This window comes from Odocoileus virginianus, chromosome 20, assembly GCF_023699985.2.
Source record: "Odocoileus virginianus isolate 20LAN1187 ecotype Illinois chromosome 20, Ovbor_1.2, whole genome shotgun sequence".
In the NCBI taxonomy this organism is placed as follows: Eukaryota; Metazoa; Chordata; class Mammalia; order Artiodactyla; family Cervidae; genus Odocoileus; species Odocoileus virginianus.
Genome location: NC_069693.1, coordinates 46,730,037 through 46,754,563, shown reverse-complemented (window position 1 = coordinate 46,754,563; position 24,527 = coordinate 46,730,037). Strand labels below are relative to the sequence as shown.

Below are 24,527 nucleotides of genomic sequence, written 5' to 3'. Positions count from 1 at the left end.
GTGCAGGGGCCTTGTGCTTGATGCCTGGGCATCGGAGGTCAGGCTCAGGGGCAGGATCGGGCTTAGCTGCAGAGACAGCCTGCAGAGGCTGGACTGTGGCCACCGAGGGAGCACTGGGAAGGAGCCCAGGCCTGCCAAAGGCAAGGCGCCACTGCTAGGGCACACAGAGGAGGGGCAGGACCGCCACAGGGCTCCCGTCCTTGCACACATACTCTCAGCGAGCAGGACGCACCCACATGAGCTCCACAGACGCGTGGGCGTCGCAACAGCTAAGACACCCACGGGCAGGCCCAAGCGCTGCCCTCACCACCACGGGATCCACGAGCAGGCACCAGGCACTGCTCCCACTGTACGAGGACACAGTCCACCACTACTGTCCAGAGACCCGCGAGCACGTGACAAGTACCGGCCCCCTCCACATGGGAAGTGCGCACGGGGTGTGCCAGGCGCCAGTCACTGTCCTGGCCGTCGCAGGAGCCCGCAGGCCGACACCTCTGAGAGACTCGGAAGCAGGCGCTGGCCACTGCCCCACCACGTCAGGAGTGTGCATGGGCCACAGCACCTGCACCCCCGTGCCGAGGGGATGGCGGCCAGCACACACCAGGAAACGGGCAGCAGGCGTCCAGACTGAACAAAGAGCCCGCACGCTGCAACACAGACCCAGTGCAGCCCAGTAAGCACACATCGTTTAAAGAGTATTACAGATAAGCAAGTTCAGTTCAGCCACTCAGTCGTGTCCAACTATTTGCGACCCCATGGACTGCAGCACACCAGGCCTCCCTGTCCATCACCAACTCCCAGAGCTTACGCAAACTCATATCCATCGAGTCAGTGATGCCATCCAAACGCTAAGGTAACTTAGCACCACCAAACCAGCTTTATGACAAATGTTAAAAGAACTTCTCTAAGCAGAAAAGCCCGTTAACTAGAAACAAGAAAATTATGAACAGAAAAGCTCATCAATAAAGGCAAACACACAGTGAAGGTAGGAAATGACCCACACACAAATATGACACCAAACTCAGCAATCGTGAGGAGAATATAAATGTAGGATATTGGAAGTGCATTTGAAATTACTATACTAGCAACTTGAAACGATCCTGTATATGTACAGACACAGACTACTTTATCAAAGCCTCACAAGGGAGACTCCTCGTTGGCACGGTGGACAGGAATCCGCCTGCCAATGCAGGGGACACAGGTTCGATCCCTGGTCTGAGAAGATCCCACATGCCGTAGAGCAACTAAGCCCAGGTACTGCAACTACCAAAGCCCATGCACTCTAGAGCCCGTGTGCTGCAACTACTGACACCATGTACTGCAGCTGGAGAGTCCACATGCCACATCTAAGACCCAAACCAGCCAAATAAACAGTTGTTTAAAAAACTCACTTATGTAACAAATTGCCAGCCACAGGTGTTAGCTTCTGCAAAAATCCTCCAATGCATTAAATGACACACTAGAGTAGATGGGATTAAGTGATATTTATACAACATCCCACCTGAAAGCAGCAGAATACACATTCCTCTCAAGTGCACACAGAAAGTTCTCCAGGACAGATCACAAGCTGGGTCACAAAGCAAGCTGTGGTAATTTTAAGAAAACCTGAAATCATATCAAGCTTCTTCTCAGACCACAACGCTATGAGATAAAAATCAATCCTAAGAAGAACTTTAAACACAAACATGTGGAGGCTAAATGTTATTAAACAACCAATGTATCACTGAAGAAATCAAAGGGTAAATTAAAAAAAAAAACCTAGAAACAAATGACAACAAAAACATGGCAATCCAAAACTTATGGGACGTGGCAAAAGCAGTTCTAAGAGGGAAGTTTAGAGCAATACAATCTTATCTCGGGAAACAAGGAAAGTCCCAAACAAAAAACCTAACCTTACACTGAAAGCAACTGGAGAAAGAAGTAGAAACAAAACTGGAATTAGCAGACGGAAAAAGCATAAAGAACAGAGCAGAAATAAACGTAATAAAAAGGAAAACAACAGAAAAGATTGATGAAACTAAAACCTGATTCTCTGAAAAGATAAACAAAACTGATAAGCCTTTAGCCAGACTCACCAAGAAAAAAAGAGGGGTCAAATCAATAAAGTGAGAAACGAAAAACGAGTAGTTACAACTGACATCATGAAATACAAAGAATCACAAGTAACTACTTCAAGCAACTATATGCCAATAAAATAAGACCACCTGGAAGAAATGGACAGACTCTTAGAAAGGTTCTAACTTTTCAAGACTGAACCAGGAAGAAGCAGAAAATATGAACAGACCAATCACAAGCACTGAAACTGAAACTGAGACTTAAAAACATCCCAACAAACAATAGTCTAGGACCAGATGGCTTCACAAATCAATTTTACCAAACATTTAGAGAAGAGTTAACACCTACCCTTCTGAAACTATTCCAAAAAACTGCAGAGGAAGAAATACTCCGAATTCATTCTATGGGGCCACCATCACTCTAATACCAAAATCAGACAAAGATACCATTAGGAAAATTACAGGCCAACACCACTGATGAACATATACACAAAAATTCTCAACAAAATACTAGCAAACTAAATACAACATATTAAAAGGATCACACACCATGATCAAGTGGGATTTATCCCAAGAATGCAAGGATTTTTCAACATTTGCAAATCAACCAGTGTGATACACCACATTAACAAACTGATGAATAAAAACTATATAATCATCTCAATAGATGCAGAAAAATCTTTTGACAAAACATCTCCAGAAAGTGGGCACAGAGTGAACCTAACTCAACATAAAAAAGGCCATATATGACAAGCTCACCGCTAACATCATTCTCAACAGTGAAAAGCTAAAAGCATTTCCTCTAAAATCAGGTACAGAACACGGATGTCCACTCTTGCCACTTTTATTCAACACAGTTTTGGAAGTCCTAGCCATGGCAATCAGAGAAGAAATTAAAAGGAATCCAAATTGGAAAAGAAGTAATTATCTGTCAGTATTTGCAGATGACAAGCTACTACATACAGAAAATCCTAAACATGCTAACAGAAAACTACAAAAAAAAGAAAAGAAGACTAGTAGAGCTCATCAATGAATTCATTAAGGTTGTAGGATACAAAATTAACACACAGAAACCTGTTGCATTTCCATATACTACAATGAAAGATCACAGAGAAATTAACAAAGCAATCCCATTTAACACCACATCAAAAAATAAATAAATAAAATACCTAGGAATAAATCTACCTAAGGAGACAAGAGACCTGTACTCAGAATATAAGACGGTGATGAAAGAAACTGAAGATGGGGTGGGGGGCAGGAATTGAAACCAATACAAACAGATGGAAAGATATACCATGTTCTTTGATTGGCAGAATCAACGTTGTCAAAAAAAGGATACTACCCAAGGCAATCTACAGATTCAGTGCAATCCATATTGAATTACCAAGGGTGCTTTTCATAGAACTAAGATTTTCATATTTGTATGAAAACACAAAAGACCTCAAATAGCCAAAACAATCCCGAGAAAGAGAAATGGAGCTGGAAGAACCAGACTTCCTGACATCAGACTATACTACAAAGCTACAGTAATCAGAGCAGTGGGGTACTAGTGAAAGAATTAACAAGTGAGTGGAACAGAAAAGACAGCCTAGAAACAGATTTCCTACGTACTGTCAACCAGGACTTCCCTTGTGCTCCAGTGGCTGAGTCAGCCTGCCGCGATTTCAGGGAAGGCCGTGCATGCCATGAGGCAACAACTAAACCCATGTGCCACACCTACTGAACCCATGCACAGCAACTACTAAAGCCCACTTGCCCTAGAGGCCATGCTCTGCAACAAGACAAGCCACTGCAATGAGAAGCCTGCAAGCCTGCACACCGCAATAAAAAATGGTCCCTGTTCAACGCAAGGAGAAAGCCTTTGTGCAGCAAAGGACTCAGCACAGCCAAAAACTAACTAATCAACTTTTTAAAAGTACAGTCGACTGATCTTTGACAAAAGAGCAAAGGCAATACAATGGAGCAGACAGTGTCTTCAAGAAATGGTGCTGGATCAACTGGATGTCCACATGCAAAAGAATGAACCTGAAAACAAACCTTCTGTGTCCTTTTGCAGACCTTTTGCAAAAAATACTCAAAATGGGTCACAGGCCTACATGTAAAATAAATGACAGACAAGCTGGCTTCCCAGATTGCTCAGTGGTAAAGAATTCGCCTGCCAACACAGGAGATGCAGGAGACTTGGTTTCAATCCCTGGGTAGCGAAGATCTCCTGGAGGAAGAAAAGGCAACCCACTCCGTATTGCTGCCTGGAGAACCCCATGGACAGAGGAGCCTGGTGCACTACAGTCCACAGTAGTCAGACTGAAGTCTGTAGTCAGTCCACAGAGTCACAAAGAGTCAGACACGGCAGTAACTGAGCACGCATGCAAGCTGGACTGTACTAAAATGTAAAACTTCTGCTCTGCAAAATATGTATCAAGAGAATTAGAAGTCACAGTCTGGAAGAAAATATTTGCAAAAAACACACCTGATAAAGGACTGTTATCCAAAATACACAAGCAGCCCTTAAAACTCAAGAGTAAGGAAACAAATGAGCTGGTTTAAAAAGAGCTGACATGGTCAGGCCAGACCCGTCTGCCAGGCCACCTCTGCTCACCCTGTTCTGCATTGGTGCTGTCTCCATCTGACTCTCCCACCTACACAAGCCAACCACCAAGTCCAGGCTACAAAGGATGGTTACAACCTGAGCCCCCCAACCCAGCTCTTCTCTATAGAAGGCATTATTCTCCATTTATTTCCACTTTTTTCTGCAAAGCTTTCCCCCAAACCATGGGCCCTAAAAGACACAACAGAAACTCTCAAAATGAACGAGAAGCTTGAGCTGCCCAACCTAGCGTCTCCCCACTGGCAAATCTCAGATGAATGACTCATCACATAAGGCCATGAGGACCCCCAGAGTCCTCCCTTATTCCAATCTAGAACAAATCCCTTTCTCTCACCTTTCCTCAAACGCCTCAGCATCCCAGTCTCTCTCTCCTAACGCCCAGTTTACTAACTTCCCTTTTAACATGTCATTCAAACTGACCAATGTACTCAGCCATGGAAAGTCAACCAAAAACTATCTGTCCCTGTCCCTGAAGACTATATCCTGCTAATCCAATCTTTAAGCATCAGCCTTGGGGTAGTGTCACCAGATGCAGACAACCAGGATTTCAACTTACTAAATCCTTCTTCCCTTCTAGCAAGGGCAGTTCTTTCAAATGCAACCTACAAGGAAAACTCAACCCCACTTCAATTTCATCTTGCTTGATTTGGTCCACAAAGATGATTCTGAAAGCTGAATTTGCCAACCAACTTATTTGCTTTCCCTCCTAGCTTTTTATCACCCACAAACTGAGTAAGCATGTTTTCTCATGTAAATTCGTAATAAAAAACACCAGAAGGACAAGGTTCAGAAGGAGGGGCTGTGCCAGGCCGTGACACCACAGGTCCATGCCTGTGCTCTCTGCAAAGAGGAAGCGGCACTGTCTTTGGAGCAGGCCGCAGGCAGAAGCTGCCGCACCACCTCCCCATGCCCCCATGCCGGGTGCCGTGGTGATGAGCCATACCATACAGCTACCTACACAACAGAGAAGGTGAATGAGAAAAACACCACCTTGCTGGGTGCGCAGCAGACTCCCCTTCTGAGAAACTTTCTGTTATAACACTTTACAAATACACAACCTGGGAAACAGGTTTTCATTCAAAAGCTAGTAGGTTCGCTTCCAACTCTACTTCAAGAAAAGGTACGCAGGAGAGCCCAACTGCTCCCGGTGTCACTCCAGTAGCCGTGACTGCAGAGGCGCAGTGGCCTACGGAAACAGTGCCAGCAGGCCGAGCCACCGCTAGATGACCCCCAGGTGGCCAGGTCAGGGCCACCGGCCCAAGAATCTGAAGGGAGTGTCGTCCTTCCATGGGCCAGGCACGCAGGACTCAATTAACTTTCCTGGCAGTAGCCAAGTATCGCTGTGTTTTGTAACCAAAACGGGAATTTTTTTTCTATAAAAAGGCTCTATATGCCCCATCAGAAAAATAAACTCACCCAAAAAAACCTGTTTATATTTGAATCTTCAACAGGCACTTTTCAACTGCCGTCACTCCTAAATATGGAGTCTTAAAAAATTCACATGTCCTACTCAGCCAGATCTATAAGCGGCACAAAAATACATGTGTCCCGCCGTGGGAGGGAGAGCTCTCAGCACATCCGAGTTACGTGTGGTGCGGCGCTCTGGCAGGGCACGCTGCCACTCAGCATCACCCAGGCCCTTTCCAACCTGCCGCTGCAGTGACATTTACAGAAAATGCACACACATCAAGTAACTCCATGGGCTTCAGATACAAACAGAGCGTTAGGCACTCAGTATGCAAATGCGTCCCCGAGTTATTTTAAAGTTTACACCTTACAAAAGATATGCCATAGTACCATGCTGTTCCTGAGACATTTACTGAGTAGAGGAAAAATTTCTCTCGTAACCCCAGAGTTTCAAGGCCACACAGGCTGAGATGACAGCTAACTTGATCTATCGGCCCATCCTCAGAAAAAGAAGGGACCTTCCTGCAAGACTGGTTCTGACATGGCCGGAAGCCAGACTCAAACCACAGGCAACAGCATCTTCCCCATAACCAAACAGGTACCTTCAGAATCTGACCCCACTTTTCTAAGCACCACTCAAAAAACAGATTTGGGGGGTTAGTAAGTATTTAATCATGTTGCACAGAATAATTAGCAGCAGTCTCTAGAATCCAGGCAGCCTATCAGAGCTCTGTCCTTCTTTTAACTATTAATGATCAGCAATGAAACCGCCATTTGTGGGGTGTCCATATAATAATAAACTACCACAGAGAAGTCTGTGCTATAAGAGACAGGTGCTCAGTAGCTCAGCAGTGTCCTACTCTTTGCAACCCCATGGGCTATAGCCTGCCAGGCAGTCTGTCCATGGAATGTTTCAGGCAAGAATACTGGAGCAGGTTGCCATTTTTTTCCTCAGGAAAGACATGAGACGGGACAGGTGGGTAAATGCTGACTCCTGCCTTTGCACGTCCATGGAACACAGCCCACTCTCCTCCTCTACTTTCTGGAGGAAATGCAGCTGAGGATAGGGAGAGAGGCTGTATATGTTATGAAAGTAAAAACAGGATTAGTAGACAGAATCTTAAAATCAGGTCAGTTGTGCAGGCACCTACCACCAAAGGCAGAGACTGAAAGGACTCTCAAAACATCTGGTAAAGCTGGTCACGCTTGTCCAACATAAATCAGGAGGCCGTGCTGACATTTAAGCTCTGGTCTCCTTGACGTTAGTAACACCAGGACTTTTCCTCTTGTTTTCAAACTGTCATGATGTCTATTAAACGTTACTAGAATGGAGAGCATGCATAAAGGAAGACAGCAAAGTCTCCAAAGGGGCTACTCGTAAACGTGCTACAGAAACATGAGTAGGGCAAACATCAAGGACAAAGCGGACATCTGGGAATCACCCTGCTTCCCAGGAGAAAAGCCCGCTTAAAAGCCAAGAAGGGACTTCCCTGGTGATCCAGTGATGAAGACTACACACTCCCAATGCAGGGACATGGGCTCGAACATTGGTCAGGGAACCAAGATCCCACACTGCATGGCCTGGCCAAAACAACAATGAAAAGAACGATGACCCTCAAATGCTTCTCAGGACCATCAGGCTTAAGCCCACTGCCCGTCCCTATTCTCCATACATGTTCTGGGGGACCAGCAGCACTGTCGTAAGGCCAAGGCTGTGGTTATCCCCCACGCGGACATCAAGACATTGAAGGAATTCAATAGGAATAAGCCGGCCAAGAAGAACGATGTGGTTTTGGCTTCAGAGTCTGATTAAGTAGACCCCACAAATGTGGGGCCCAGGCCGGAAGAAGGCTGGCAGGTTCCCTTCTTTGCAGACACAATGAGAACACGGAGGCCAAAGTGGATGAAGTGAAGTCCAGGATCAAGTTCCAGATGGAGATGGTGCTGGGTCTGGCAGTGGCTGCTGGCCCCATGGAGATGACAGAGGAGGAGCTCGGGCACAATATCCACTTAGCTATCAACTTCCTGGTGTCACTGCTCAAGAAAAACTGGCAGAAATGTCCAGGTTTCATACATTAAGAGCACCGTGGATCAGCTCCCATGCCAGTATTAAGGCACGGCTTCATAAACCCTAATTCACAAGCTGAGAAAGGTTCCGCAGACCCCAGTGCTGATATAAGCCCGCCTCTGTGGCCTTCACTGTTGGGTAACCTTTTCTCACTCTCTCTTTCCCTCAAACTGCTGGGCTTCGTCAATTAGGCCCTCACGTCCCTGCCAAACAAGTGGGGAGATGCTTTCATTTTGCAGTAAGCAGTAAGTTACAGAAGCCATATCCACACTCTTTTTCAACGTGAAGGATCTAAGAGGCATTTTATGTGAGTTTTCTTACAGGGTAGCAGACGTTTTTCACATTAGTGAACAGTGCCTAAGATAAGCATGAGACCCACTGGTAGGCGAGGCCTTCAGCTGAGATCCAGGGCCGTCTGGATCAGGGTCACTGAGGAGTGCAGAGGGGTTGCTGTTAAATGCAGATTCCTGAGCCCTATTTGAAAGCGGGTCTGGATCAGATGACATCTGGAGGGAGGAAGGCAAGAACATGCATCTTCAGAGCTCCCCGGGCATCACAGTCCAAGAATCATCAACACAGGTGTCCGCTCGGCTCTGAGCCCTCCTCACAGGCTGACAAGTCCTCCAGCCACTCCACCACCAACTCGTGCTATTGAACCTCCTGAGTCCTATAGGACACCCCTTCTTAGTGCAGACGAGGCAGCCACCCTGCAGTAGTGCCTGCTGCACTGTGAAGCGAGGATGGAGCCTGAGAACAAGTAGAAACACCCCAGACAAGACCCCTGGGCGCTGCTCAGAGCTGTGCCCACAGTGCCACAGGAGAAGGCTCTAGGAACACATGCTCTCTGACTGGAAAGTCTACTTCTGGGCCAGTTTAAAGGTTACTGAATGATAAAAATTAAATCTAACTAAGACTCCTAAGAGCAGGTTATGTGAAACGTTCCTGGGATGCGGTGTGGGAGGGAGACACTGAGGATTAGAAAGGTGTTAATTCTCCCTAGGTGCAATCTAAAAACTGCAATCCAATCGAAATCCCATTAGAATGGTTAAAGACAGAACCTGAAAAATTGATCCTAAAGCTCTTATGAAAACAATGAGTGCACAACAAAGAAATATTTTAAGTAAATGAGAAAAACCTTCTGGCTATAAAACCATATAGCAATTAAAATGGAGCGATACTAGAACAGGTACAAATAGAAGATCTAGGAGTCAAAAGAAAACTTGGAAACATCCAGACCCTTCTGGACCATGTGTATACACATGCACTCGTGTGTGCGTGTATGTGTGCACACACATGGGCCTGCACCTCTCTCTGGCCCACTCTGCAGGCACCTGTGTGCACACACACTCAGGCATGTGTTGCTCTGCATCTTAGTTTTTCATGCATATACTATATTTCCATACACGCTTTTCTGTATGAAACGAAAGGCAGTATTTCTTTAGGGTCTGTTCCTAAAGGTGAACGGGGTCGATGGCAGGCATGCAACAGCAAGCTGCCAACGCTCTGGCCAGCATGACCGTGCTCGCCCCGCCCTCCCCACTGGACAGCCCCAACCTGCTCTGGGAGCCCTCGAGGCTGCTGTCTCACATCCAGGGGCTTGCTGCTGACCGCTCAACAAAAGTCTATTCTGGACACGAGCTCACTCTCCGCTGTACAGCTGCCATGACTCCCCACTGTCCTGGTGGCGTCATCTCCGCTAGAGAAGGCTTCCTACTTGCCATGCTCAGGAGTCCCTCTCCTGTGGCTTCTGGGGTGTGGCTCACTGAGGACCCCGCCCTGAGACACCTGCCCCCGACCCGTGGTGTCCGCAGGCCCTGTAACATCAGGAGAAGGGGCCACACGAGGCATGCTGTGTGCCATCTTACGGACCATGTTGGGCTGGGCGGCGCAGGGGCTGCAGCCCAGCGCTGTAACAAGGGGAGTGGAGGCAAAGAGAGGAAGAGGCCAAGCCGGGGACACAGCCTCCATCCCCTGACTTACACCTCACAGGGACCAGGGCTCTGGTCAGTCGCACAGCTGCGCCCTGCCACTGAGCTCTTCCTAGAGCTCAGCACAGTTCCGCTCCTCTGCTCATCTCCTCACTGAGAACCAGAGACCACGGCCCAGAAGGCAGGCTTGGAAGTCCATCAGACAAAAAAAGATAAGAAATAAAGCACCCAACACTTCCCCTGCCATACCACTTTACCCAGGCTGGAACAGAGAGGCCGAGTTGTCTCTGCACCTCTGTATTAGCATGGAGCAGGCTCCACAATGTTCCTTAAAGAATTCTTCACCTTCAGTTACAATCAACAATGAAATAATGACCTGCTCAGCAGGAACAACTTCTGACTCAGGACAGAGGCTTCGAATGCTTTGTAAGCATTACCGAGCTAACAGCAGCAGAACGCAGCTTGAGTGGGGCACTCAGCGGGGGCTGGAGTCCGTGGCAAAGGACAGTGACTGTATATCCCCAGTGCCTCCCTGCTTCCTTGGAACTAACACCTGTCACAGACCTGGAAAGTCTGAAGGCCACGAGACAGCATGCGTCACACACAGCCTGGCAGGTCACTGAGGGACACCCCATCACGTGCCACCACCACCACCATCAGGCCTGCACGAATGTGCTTTCCCGGAGCCACTTGTTGTGAACTCCAAATGCTGGCAGGGGACAGGAGCGGGCCCAGGGGTTGGACTCATCACCGAGCACCTCACCTGACTTGCTCCCAGGTCTTGGTGGCCAAATGCAGCACCCAGAGGTCCTTGTAGTGGTAAAACTGCTCTCCATCAGGAGAGGCAAACTCCCCACCGAAGATCCACAGCTGCCCACCACCCTGGGGCACCACCACGGCCTGTTGAGAGAACGATAATGGGTCAGGGCACAGCCAGACAGCTTTTGGTCCAACTGGAGACCTGCCCCCAGTCACTCAGTTCCAAGCCCACACTCCAGCCTCAAAGGCCTGCCCCTCTGGTTCTGCCTAAGGCCCAAGACTCACAGGTTACACGGGACCATGCAGGACTGCCTGGGCCGACAGAGCCACAAAGTCATTGGAGGCCAGTGGCCAATGGAGCCCCTCCCTGGAGTACTCCTCCCTGGAGTGCCCCCTAACCAAGGAGGGCACAACTGCAGAGATAGTCTCAACTTGGCTTTTATGTGAATCGCGTGAGGGAACAGACTTCACAGAAATCACTTCTTCTGCCAGTACCCCAGAAATGTGGGGGTGCTGCCTAGTCAATGAATGCCTGCAGGGGGCAGACTGGGGGCCAACCTGCCCCAGTGTCAGAAGTCCCAGGGCTCTGGCAGCAAAGCAGGCCACAGGGCACATCTTCAAACCAAGTGGCCGAGTTAAGCTCCTGGCCGGGGGCTCAGAAGCAGTGCCCACGGCAGGAAGCACAGTGTGGCTGGGGCAGGAGAAGTGGGTTGGGGCAGCTGGATGCCAGGCGCTCCCAAGCATTCTGGGTGAATGCCTCCTGCCCCTGCAAACCTCCACGGACAAGCACACGCTGGGCGGTCAGACAGTGGTTCCCAGGATGCCCACCCCTAGGCACCCTCGGAGCACCCCAGGCTTCCACTGCAGCACAGCCTGTCACTTAACTAAGCTTAAGGCCGCAGAACTGCAGCTCCATCACCATGCTGCCCCTGCCCTGGACTAACTGGAGGGTCCTGATGACACATGCAGGGTGATGTGGCCCCCCCACCCCATTTCCACTCAGTTCTGTGCATCCTCTCAGCACTGACCTATCAGAAGACAAATCAGTTTCCTGTGACTCTAAAACCCCAGTGATTGTAAGGAGCTATTTCAAATCTTTAAATGAGACATGAAAATTAGCTTAGGCCCAAACTTAACACATTTTTCTGAGTTTAATGAAGTTTGGATGGTCTATTCATGCTATGCAATACAATGTGGTTTTGAAATATCTTATTATAGAAGCTATTTAATGCCTGAGATAGCATTACAAATAATGCATCAACTGGAAAGAACAGTACAAAGAAAATATACACACACACATATGTAGATGCACACACACGTGTGCGCACGCTCAGTTGTGTCCAACTCTTTGCAACCCCTCTTTGCATTGACTGTAGCCTGCCAGGCTCCTCTGTCCATGGGATTCTCCAGGCAAGAATACAGGAGTGGGTTGCCATCTCCTCCTCCATGGGATCTTCCCGATGAGGGACCAAACCCGCATCTCTTGTGTCTCCTGCACTGCAGGCAGATTTTTTTTTACCACTGAGCCCCCGGCCATCTTCGGAGTGATTAATTTATGTATTTTGAAATAAATCAATAAAAATAAACTCCTTTACATACGTACATTCACGCACACATATACATACACACAGTGGTTTTGAAGTAACGGTTTGGATGGACTGACAGCCAACGTTCCCTGGACCTAACAAAGGTCGAACACTGTCCCGTGACCAAAGCAGGACGGCTCTGCTCCGGGGCTGAGGCAAGGCTTCCCCCACCAGCGTCTACTTTCCTACGTGTCACACAAGGCTGTACGCTTCCCAGGCATTTGGGTTTCTGTCTTGTTGTCTTCAATGGAATAAAATCATGTCCAGAAAACCGTAAGGTCACAACTTTCCCTCCAAAGGCCAAAAAAAAAAAAAGACACAATGGAGTCCAAAACAACATACAAACTCTGACTAGATTCTGATGTCAGCCACATGCATCAGCTTTGTGAAAGTCGAGTCCTAACAACTTGCCAGGCCACCAGGACCAAAGAAAATAGAACCCGGGGGACATAATAAAAAAATGGCAAATGTGTCCTTTCTGTTGCTGCATCTCAGCCCTGGAAGCGCAGCTCGTGTGTATGATGTTGAGTTCCCAGTGAACAAGCCACCCCTGCTGCTCCGGTGGAGTGTGACAGAGCCGTGGCTGAGCTGCAAGGAACTGCCTTCTGCAGCTCCCCTGGGCACTGTGGGCACGATTCTGATCACCCGGGAGTAGGCATTCCGTAAACACTGACTACTTCCTGCTCATGCACACACAAAGGCTGATGAGAACAGAGGTGGCTCTCTTAAACCATAGGGAACTGTCTGTTCTACTGTTTGCAAGAAAGCATTTTGTTTCAAGTGAGTTATTGCTTTGGGAAAAACAAACCATCAGGTGAGTAAGAAGAGGAGAACTTCAGCAGCGCCCGAACTCCTCCTCCCCCACCCTTCAATTCTCAACAGTCCTTCCTGCTCAGTCCATCCGAACAGGAGCATCTGAACATTCTACCCAGGGAGGGTCCCGGGAGGGGAGCACCAGGCAGGACCCGACAAGTGAGGCCCAAGAGGTTGTTGGGTACACCGTCAGTGGGCCTTGTGACCCTTTCCTTCCTCTCACCAGCTATATTAGTTTTAGAAAATGGCATTAAATTTTCAAATTACAAGCTAAAATAAACTTCACCCCCAAAAGTCCAGGATCTCAGAGAAATGACAAATGATGGGTGCACATATAAGCTTTCTCTTTCTACTCCTTCTGCCCCTGATTGATTTAGAGAGAAGAACGTGGCTTTTGTTATCACATTGATTAAACTAGTCCAAAATGAGGAAATTTTTACAGCTCCAAATATAATGTAGTGGAATTTGAACTGTAATGACCTCTAGGCGAAAGACTTCACCCCCAATTTTCTATTTCCCATAGCTCTGATTTGTTGAAAAATTCACAGAGTAAATAGCAAGCCAACCTCACCTACAGGGATAATATTAAGTCCCAGACTCAAAAAGTGCTCACAAGATATGCGTATGAATCAGAACCTGCCCAAATGACTGAATTAAAATCTCAAAGACTCTTAAGATACTAGTTCTTCAAGGACTAATTGAAACAGATAAGAAAACAAACACCAAAGAAGCCCCTCAGTCTGCATGCCTGGGGCCCAGGAACTGGCCAGGCATCGGGTGGGGTCACTTACAGTACTCCTCCCTGGACCAGGACAGGACTTGGTGCTTAGCCCGGAGGCCTGGGTGAATACATTCTCAGAGCTGGAATAGGCTCAGGTGAATGGACTCGAACTTATCAAGAGCCATTTACTAATTAAAACCCAGGCTTACCAAGATCTTTCTAAATCAAAAAGCAGTGCATGCCTCTCTTTCAAAATATGAACTAGTCCAAATGGCTGCAAGCCTTGCTGTGCACGAGATGTCGATGCAGTTCAGGCAGGCAGTCCTCCTTGTGGACCCAATTTCAAATCAGGAGGCCACTTCTGAGCACTGAATCAGAAGGAGAACCACAGTGTGGAGGGATGTTTCAGTCACGCCCTGGGAGGCTGACACTGGAGAGGGTTCACTCTTTCAAACTACCTTTTGAGCCCCAACACTGTTTCAAATACTTGGTTATGAGAATGAACAAGAGGACTTCTCTGGTGGTCTCAGAAAGTCCAGTGGGTGGGAGTCCGCCTGCTAATGCAAGGGACATGGGTTCTATTCCTGGTCCGGAAGATTTCACATGACGCGGAGCAACTGAGGCCGTGCACCACCAACTACTGAGCCCACGTGCCCTAGGGACTATGCTCTGCGATAGTCCACCACAATGAGAATGCACTGCAACTAGAGAGCAGCCCTCGCTCTTCTCATCTAGAGAAAAGCCCACGCAGTAACGAAGACCCAGCACAGCCAAAAAATAGAAAAAACACATTCCAGGCGGAGACAGCAGAGTGAGGAGGCTGCCAGCTCGAAAGTCCGTCACGGAATCCTGCGTCCGGACCCCAGCATGAGAAGAGGGGAGGCCGACGTCACACAGACACGTACCTGGTGAGCACAGCGCCTCGGAGGTGGGTTGGGGATCTCCACTTTGGTCCAGCTGTCCTTCCGGATGTTGTAGACGTAGAGTTCGTTATAAAGAAAAGTCTGCAGGAAGGAAGAGGAACTTCAGTGTTATGAATGATGCTTCCACACAACTGACGGCAAGCAGAAGGTGGAGCTCAATCACTAGCTCTCCCTGGGCAGTGTGCTTCCTAAGGCCAGTTCCCAGACCCTCCAGGATGGTGACACAAAGACCGCCTCTGGATCACCATGCAGGGAAGCTGAACTCAGGACTTTGGAACTATTTCATCTGTAGCTCTGAAACAGAGGGCTATCTGCTCTGCTCAAAAATCAAAATTACAGTTTTTATGATGTTATTAATTGCTCTACCATATATCAGCACTTTGCCTATTCAAACACCTTTGGAAACTTAAGAGGAAAGAGAGCAGGGCGCTGGCCCACCTCATGCAGGCAGGAAGAGCTGTGACACTCAAGGGCCTGGAAGGATCCTGGTGGCTTAAAGGACCACACCCCAAGCCAGTCCTGCCTCATGGAGGCAGGACACATGAGGGGCGGAGTTAAACGACCAATGGGTATTTGACATCAGTGCCTAAAAGGAATTTTCCTCTAAATGAGACTCATGAAAATTTGAAGGGAAAGAATAAAATATATACTTTACTTTTTGGCCATTGAAATATTCACCTCCGAAAAGGATTAATTCATCTTTCTCAGGATGAGTGGAGAGGGAGGCATTTAACCTGCAAGAGACACAAGCAGCAGCTCAACACAAAAATCAAACCATATGACGCCGAGACAGAGAGCCCGTCTCCCTCCCTCCATAGGCTGTGCCACCGGGGAACAGCCTATCCTGAACTTCTGCGCAAGAGGAACCAGGGCTGAGGACAGAAGCTGAGGCACTGCCCTTAATGGCAGCCTCACCCTCGGGACACTGACACCCAGGCTAGCCTCCCAGGAGGGCCCAGGGCCTCTCACACAGCATCTGGCTAAAAATCATCAGGTAGGTTGGGGTCTGGGGACTCCGACTTCTGCGCCACTCTTCCCAGAGCTGTCCTGCTTCCAGCTCTGTCCTCTACATTATAATCTAACTGTCCTCAGAGGTCCACTATTCAAGCTTTTAAATATACATCCCAGACTGCTTCCATCTGGAAAACACAAACACCTTTCTGCTTACTTTCACACATGAGAACAAGGCAACAGCTCTAGGGGAATTTTAAGTGTGCCCTGACATCTCAGCAGGAAGCACTGAAGGGTAAGGCCACTGGGAGGGAAAAATTCTCTGTGCTGAAGCCCCTGGGGCAGTGTTCCTGAGGTGTCCTTTACCACATCAATGCCAAACGATGCTTCTCAAAGGGAAAGGGAAAACTGTTGTTTTTTTTTTTCAACTGGGGATTTATTATACACAGAGACCTTTTATAGGCTGAGAAACCCTGCAGTCAAACCCTCAAGTCAAAATAGCGCACCCCAGTCTCCAATACAACCAAGCACCTCGCCCTCATACTACCATTAAGCTACCTCTGAGCAAAGATGTGGGGATATACACACTTAAACTTGGTGATTTTCATGGATTTTTCCTATAATTCGATGGAGAGGTAGGAAATGAGAGGGTATTGAGGTAACCCCTGAAAGGTCTGTGTCCCAGTAGATCTCAGCTCGAATACCGGCCCTTTTCCTTCAGGAGGCTGCCCAGTGACCTGGTGATGTAGGCACTACCAAGGTTTCAAATTATACTGGTACATTACACTGGCTTTTAGGGCAACATACTTTAAGGCAAATGTCATCCAAAAAAAAAAAAAAAAATCAACCCACATTCAAAGTGAGTTCCCTCAAGGGTGCTGCACAAATAAAGACTTCACGATCTCATGGATTTATCTGCTTCAACAATTCAGATGAACATGTCCGCTACCACATGTGACCCTTAGGCTTGACCCAAAGATAACATGACAAATAAAATGAAAATAAAGCCAGACTCCCAGGGGAATTTATGAACTGAAGGACAGGAGGGACCTTTGGGAGCTAAGGAAAAGCCCCTGGTGTCCACTCAGGGGTGAGCACCTGACCCTGACCCTGAAAGGTAACAACCACATGCCGGGGGTGAGGTCGTGGGATTCAAGCCATGCCCTGCACCCCACTGAGGCAGAGGGGACACTCCACCACCTCCCTTCCTGATGTGCTGGACCAAGGCCTCCACTCAGGCCTGAAGGAAATGAAGCAAATCATTTCTCAGCTTAACAAGACAGCCCTGGATGCGCGGGAAGTTAGGCATTTCCCCTTCTCCGAAGGGCACGCATCTCCCCATCAGGGTCACTTGGCCTCCCTGGGCTCCTAGCTCGAGGTGCTCTGTGTCCTGGCCCTGCTCTGCCCAGAGAAGGGATAAGAATGACGGAGCCCTGGGTCCTGCATCAAACCAGAGAACCGCTGGTATTCAAGAGCTGAGGAGGCAAGAAAGAAGGGATAAGGAGCCAGGGAAAAACCACAGCCTGCTCCCTCCTCCTCCTTCCACCTGGTCTGAAATCCTACAAAAGACATTGGAGCCCCTCACATAAACTATGAACTCATCTAAAATGGCTTACAGTTTTATGTTTAATGGTCACGCTTGAGAACATAAAAGCGCTATGAATGAGCACAGTGAAAAGCATCATGATTTTTTAACTTTTGGACCTCTGAGGAGCCTTTAAAAACCTCAGACACATAGAGAAGGAAATGGCAACCCACTCTAGTACTCTTGCCTGGGAAATCCCATGGACAGAGGAGCCTGGCGGGCTACAGTCCATGGGGTCGCAAAAGGTTGGACATGACTTAGCAACTAAACAACAACAATATGTATGTGTGTATAACTGAGGCACCTTGCTGTATGGCAGAAACTAATATAACATTGTTTAAAAAAAAAAAGAAAGAAAACCCTCAAACACAGATTGTCACCAGATGGGGTTTCAAACCCACATAACCTCCCTGATGAGCAGCAGTGCTGGGGGACCTCTTCTCCGTGTTTCCGTGTGACAACAGAGCTGAGCTGCCTCCCTCCCACTTGTCAGAGGTAGAAGTGAAAAAAACCGCCTTGTCTTGTAGGAGCTGATCTAGTAGGTTCTAATGATGAAAATGCCCCAAGTGCCCAGTTACTTATGAAAACATAGTGCCTGTTTCAAGCAGCTTCCCAATTTCTACCAGAAAACTGTCAGAAGCTACCCTGTAGCTTGCTTACCGTGGGGAAGGTGGCGAGCAGGGTGTCTCCACGACCTGAGTCTTTCTGGCATCGAGAGTCTGGAAGTGGGCTATGAGGGCTTCCAGGTCCTCCTGCAGACAGATAAGCAATTACACGTGGCCAAATGCCTGGGTCAGCTCTCCTCAGACCCCCCTGACCTGACCAGAATTAGAACTTGTTTCTTCCATTTAAAAGATACAAAACCTGACACAGACACAAACACTTAGAACCTGAGCTTCTGGCACACGGCACATGCGTCATCTCATTCCAAACCCTCACTCCCCACACCAACCAAAGGCCTTCTTCTCAGACAATTTCACGCCACAACACACCCAATTTCACACCAACACCTTCAATCACCGCTGGAAACCGAGGCCCGGGCCACCACACCAGCCTGCTTTGCTGTCCGCAGAGCAGGGTCTGAAATTTCTATGTTCATTTATTTAGTTTCTACCTTCTACCAACATAACAGAATGTAAGTTCCAAGTGACCCAGACATGTCTGTCTGCTTACTGACATGTGCCTGCACGCTGCGGGGGGCTCGTCATCTACCAGCTGCAACCAATCTGTGTAAGAACATCTCCACTGTCACAACCACAGATTTAGAGGTTAAGGTGCCTATTTCTGTACACAGCTGGGCAGTGCTGGAGCTCAGACTTCCCACCCCCAGTCTCTGCAATTACACTAGTGTCCCCCAGCCCACAGGGATGCTGACCCATCTGTCAAGGGAAAGTCTCCCACCTGCCCGTCAACACTCATCCCAGCACCTGGCTCATGCTAACAGCTGGCATCTGCCCTCCATCGTTCCTCCCCACTTCACCTCACACCAGCTCTCCCCCAGCTTCCACACTCTGCAGGGCCTGAAAGTCGGTGAGGCGTCCTTCCTGCACCTACAAACACTTTCAGGCCATTCTTCCTCCCTCGCCCACCGCATGTCTCACCCCACCTCCTCACTCTCTAGCTGCCCAGGCTCCCTCTTGGCTCCTTTCAGCAGAACATCACTTGCCCTGGGCTTGAACAGCCACCTGCAACCCCCTTCCCCACTTGACCCCCTTCACCTCCCAGAAGGAGCCGCTGTCTGAAACTGAGGGCTCCTGACTCTCAGGCATCTCTCTCTCTACTTTCACTACCTGTTAACATATCCCTGTGCATTACTGTCTCAGATTTTCCAATTCCATATAAATGTCATCACACTGAATATTCCCTTGCGACTTGCTTCTTTGCTTTATCCTGCTGAAGGAGCGGTCTGATGCCCCGAGTCTGTTCGCTGTCATGGCGGCAGCGCCACATGGCTTCTCCACTCATCCTGCTGCTGCTGAATGTCTGACTCAACTTCAAAACCTTACAGGCAACACTACCATGGCTGTTGGAGGACATGTCTTTGCGGAGCTGGGGGTAATTTTTCCAAGCTAAATCTTTATGTGTGCAACTGCTATGTTGTATCTGCCACTCTTGTATGTAATTTAAGACCCAACTGACTCTACCAATTTGCACCCTCACAAGAGTCCACAGAATCACCTTTTGTCCTGTTACTTCTGTGTAATTGCCGTCTCCAAGTCCTGAGTGCAAAACATGCCCCTCTAGGTACTAAAGACAAGTTACTGAACCACTGGCTCTTTACAGGAAGGGACAGGTGAACAAGGGACTACTGGAACCTTGATGAGCTCAGGGGTCCCAGTCCAGTGTCATTACCTTCCTTAAGGCAGAAGGGAAGATGGAAACAAGGTGGAAGGAAGGCGTGGTTGCGACAAGCAGGCCTGGAGGGAGAGCTGCTGTATCAGTCATGGGGCGAATAGCACTGATGCACACCGGCCGAGGTCAGCAGGAAGCACTGAACCCCCCATCACTCGAGAGCAGGAGTGACCATGGTGTCTCTGGTTGGGAGCAGGCCTGGTCACCCCCTTTGTTAGAAGCACAGGCCCTGTCATCTTCTAACCAAGACTTTGGGGTTGTTGGGGTCTTCCTGGGACAGAACCACCCCATCCCACCCCACTGCACACCCCTGCCATGTCCTCCGCCTGCCTCTTGTCTGCAGAAAAACTTTAGCCTCCCAGGCCTTCTCGAGTTCCAAAGAGCAAATTTAATCAGAAGAGTGGGAAATTGCAGAAAACAAGCAAGACAAAATAAAAGTAACTTAGCCTTAAAGTCAGGGCTTTTAGTTCTTCTCCAAGGCCTACAGATGATACTCTGAGCCATGTCCGTTGAGCTGTTCTGCAGATACTGAAACCCTTACCAGGTGGAAGAAGTTAACTGCATGCTGTCCACAAGGATGGAGTCCCCAGACCAACTGGAATCAGAAGGTTGATAATGTTGACTCCCAATTACTTCACTATCAACCAACCAGAAGAATGTCCACGAGCTGACATGTCCAGCTCCCTTCCTCACCCTGTCTTTAAAAACCTTCCCTGAAAGCCTCTGGGGAGTGAGCTGCTGAGGAGGCAAAGCCCAGGAGATGCAGGTCGCCCAGACAGGGTGAAGAAATGGGGCTTCAGCAGGACCATGCAGAAGGGGAGGAATCAATCTGTGTGACTGCCAGCTGCGTGCAGATGTCACCAGGTATCTGAGACATGAGTTCTGTGCTGGGCAGAACTCTTTAAGTTGTCCCTAAAAACCGCCAGCTTAGTCCCTCCCCCACAGCCACCCAGCTGAAAAATGATGGGAGATGGAGATAGAAAGAGCTCAACCTCATTATTTGACAGATAACTAAATGGAAACATGAATGCCTTAGGAAGAAAAGGGACAAGGGTATGTATTCAATAGCTCGGGATGTGAGATGTCTGGTCAAATTTCAGCTCCCAGCCACCTCACAGCTGAACTACGTAACCTGTTAGCTTCTGATTTCCTGACTGTCAGATGGAGACGCCAAAGCTACCTAACTCAAATGGCTGTGAGAAAGCCCAGAGAGCACAAAGCCTGGAGGCAGCAAACACTCATTAACCATTATAAACTATCCCGGGTTGGGGAGTCCCTGAGCAACAGTCAATTAGGAACAGAGCGCTCGCCTCTAAGTTTAGCACTGACCCATCTGCACACCCTGCTAAAGATGTGAAAAGACAAAGAGGGTAGGAGAGGAAGGAGGGAGGGAGCGAGAGGAAGGGAGAGACAGAGGGAGACAGGGACAGACACAGAGAAAGACCCCTGGTCACCATCAACCGTTATGGAACTTCCCACAGTCCCACTCACTCCAACGACGCTCACTGCTCCGGGCTGCCCTGAGGCTCACGTGCCCCGCTTAAAGCCAAGGACTGAGGCTTGCAGAGATGATCCGGCTCAGCCCGGTCGCCGCCAGCGCCCCTCACAGGGGGTCCCGGACAAGCCCGCGACCCCGGGCTCGCTCACCTCCTCCTTCCGCGAGCGCTTGGACACTTTCTTCTCCATCTTAGCGGCCGTCTTCTCCGCCCCACGGCCCTTCTTCTCTTTCTTGCCCTTTTTGCCCATCGTGCCGTGTCCAAGGAGGTTTCTGAACTGCCTGTGAGACTCTAGCGGCGCGCGGCGCGCAGGGAAATACGTGCTGGGGGGCGCGCAGAGAGGGCGTCACTTCCGGTTAGCCTCGCTCGCGGTTCTGGGCTGGTAGTGGGGCCTGGGTTTGGAGATGGCTGCTTTCGTAGTCCTTTATGGTCCTCCTATACAAAGGGGCCTGGGGGCCTTGGGCTCTGGGTGGTGCCCGCCGAGAAGCAGCGAGGCCGCGCCCCTTCCCCTCCCCCCTTCAGCTGTACCGGGTACGCGGCGCCTGTCGCTCCGACGTGTTTGTTCAGCAATGCTGAGCCCCGTGCACAGTGACCTAGTTGGCTTACTCGGTAGCACGAACCCTTGTGCAAGTTAAATGATTGCTGTGGCTTCCTGCCCTGGAAGGGCAGGAAGCCACAGCACTGGAAGCCCTGGTCATGCACTTACAGGGTTCGCAGACTCCGAGCGAAGATGTAAAACGGGCTAGATACTCTTAGGGGCTGAGGATACTGTGCTCAGCAAGTAAAACAGCCCTGCTCATCCGCCTTCTAGGTGACTGTCCTCAAATGTACTGTGTGAGCGGACTTGTTTTCCCCATCATGGCGCAGGGCTAATGACCCCTCTCCAAGAGCAGTCAGTTTCCAAGTCTGGAAAACCAAAACTGCCCGCTAGCTTTTGACTAAACGTAATAAATGTGAAAAAACACACATAGTACGTGGACTGCTGAGGTTTGGGCAGAGCAGAGTGAAAATGTCTCTCATTGCTTAGAAGGTATCATTTCATGCTCGGAATCAGGAAATAGAAAAAATTAAGGACAAGGACAAGCAAACAGGCAGCAAAGGGAAAGCATAAACGAGGAAATAATCTGCTTTGTGAGTGAACCACAGCAAGACTCAGCCTTAAAGAAATTGATACAGGCTGGGACCTGGGACCCTTCCCTCAGTGCTTGCACGTGGACAAATGCCTCCTCCATAAACAAAATGCAAAGAAACTATAAAGGATTAAAAATTAACTGCATGCATGCGTGCACAGTTGGGGCAAATTATGAACAAGATACAAAAAGACAAAAACCCCAACTGCCACTTCTGATAAGTCAGAAACAAAAGCGCGGTTACTGTACATGGTCCATGCACACAGCACCACCAAGGGAGTGAGCAAGCCACCCCTGGACCAACCCTACCCTCACCTGTATAAGGGACCAGCTCACTTGCCCCATCCCCTGTCTGGGAGCAAGCAAGGGAACCCGCTACTTGGTTTCGCTCCCTCCTGCTGCAGCAGAAGTCCCAATAAAACTTTGCCTGAATTTCTTCTCTAGCCTCTTATCAATTTCTATTGATTATGAGTGCTGTGCTAAGTCATTTCTGTCGTGTCCAACTCTGCAATCCCATGGACTGTAGCCCACCAACCTCTGATGTTCATGAGATTCTCCAGGCGAGAATACTGGAGTGGGTTGCCAAAGAAGTCCAAGAATCCTGATTAGGTAGCAAAATCAACTCAGATCCAATCAATTTATTAATCAGTGAGCAGCCAGGGAGGAGTGCTTTTTCAGCCAACTCCAAGCCTTGTCCATAAACCTAGTCTTCAGGAAGAAAAATATAACTGGGGGACTATGAGTGCGAGGGTAGACTAGCATTCAGGCTGCTGCTGCTGTCCCCTGAACTGATGGTAGGAGAATAGGAGGACATTCCAGATGGCAGAGAAAAGAACCAGCTAGAAGTCAGTCAGAAGGGAATACATAACTTCACAGGAAGCTGGCCCCTGAGCCTGCAGACATAATTACCCTCAACTGTGAGCAACAAGGGGTCAAAGCCTCAATACTGCCTCTCAGAAATTGTTACATTCCCTTTAGTGCAATACAACTAAGAACATACCTAATCCTGGTATTCTTTTCTGACAATTGGGTAATCTGGAGGCAATGCACTTGAAGCAAGATGGCCCTTCAGTCACAGCATGTCTGTTTGCAACACATTATAGTGGTCGCCTCTTAAGAGTTACAAAAGGGGGATCCTATTCCCTACTGAAGATTTGGAAGGATCTGGTAGATGCAGGATTTAAAACTTGAATTATCTGAAAGTATCTTGAAGCTAAATTGGAAGGTTCTTGGAATTAATAGTGTCATGGTGATTTACGTGAGGTTGAAACTCTCATTACCAAAAAAGAAGAAGAGAACATTTAAAATGAGATCAGAATCCAAAAATAGTAGAAAGATGAACAGAGTCCTATTTTAGTGAAACTCACACTTTTGAAACTTTAATGAATAATCTTCAATCTAACCTATCATTAACATTTAGAGCGTACCTTTTGTGTAGTCAGGCGCCCTCTGCTGTCTTCAAGATGAAATCCAGAAGAGAAAAAAAGATTAACAATGCGTCTAATCATCCTTACCAGAACAATCAGTGTAACAGGAGAGATGTTCAAAGTGTGCTACAGATGAAGTTGATCTCTGTAGTTAACCACCTGGAAAGTGATCATATTAAACCTGCCCACCTACTGCACAGAACTCCTGAGAGAATCAAATGAAATAAAACTTTTCAAAAGCTTTGAGAAATAAAAAGCAACATATAAATTTAAGAGATTCTGTGTGCTGCAAAGTGGGGTCACAATGGTTGTGGACTGACAGATGATCATTTCATTTAACAACATTCAGTGGTTACTACAACTTGGCGATGTTGTACCAGGACACATGAGATACAAAACAGAAGACCCAGCCACCAGCTTCCAGGCGATTTTGTTCTAATGAGACAAGCTTGATGGCATTCCTCAAATGCTTTGTGAAATGAAGTTGGGAATAAGGACAGAAGGAGGGGATGGGGGAGAACGGAAAGAGGGAAGAGAAGGGAAGGAGTGGCTTCAAAACCTTTGTTTCATGTGTTTTGTCCGGTTTTCTAGACATTTGAGGGAAAGGGGTAAATCCAGACTCTTTGCTTCATCATGGCTGATAGCAAAATTTTCTCCTTTCTGGGATTCAAGTGTTTAATTTCCAAATATTTGGAGATCTTTTTGTTATTTATTTGTAT

General features: G+C 48.3%; 1 protein-coding gene across 3 annotated transcripts in view; it reads right to left on the bottom strand.

Moving 5' to 3' along the window:
- KLHDC4 (kelch domain containing 4) overlaps positions 1–21,601 on the bottom strand; it is a 31,996-nt gene extending 10,395 nt beyond the window's left edge. The window contains exons 1-5 of one of the 3 annotated variants that reach the window (XM_020890174.2): positions 21,403–21,601; positions 18,064–18,155; positions 15,523–15,601; positions 14,850–14,948; positions 10,829–10,965 (exon numbers count right to left, since the gene is read on the bottom strand). In XM_020890174.2, the coding sequence (XP_020745833.2) occupies positions 10,829–10,965; positions 14,850–14,948; positions 15,523–15,601; positions 18,064–18,155; positions 21,403–21,501 (506 nt within the window). In that variant the 5' untranslated portion in view covers positions 21,502–21,601. Of the gene's footprint in view, positions 1–10,828; positions 10,966–14,849; positions 14,949–15,522; positions 15,602–18,063; positions 18,156–19,755; positions 20,020–21,402 lie in introns of those variants that run through there. The other 2 variants (XM_020890175.2, XM_070451423.1) reach the window with 2 other exon arrangements.
- Positions 21,602–24,527: the final 2,926 nt, after the last annotated feature.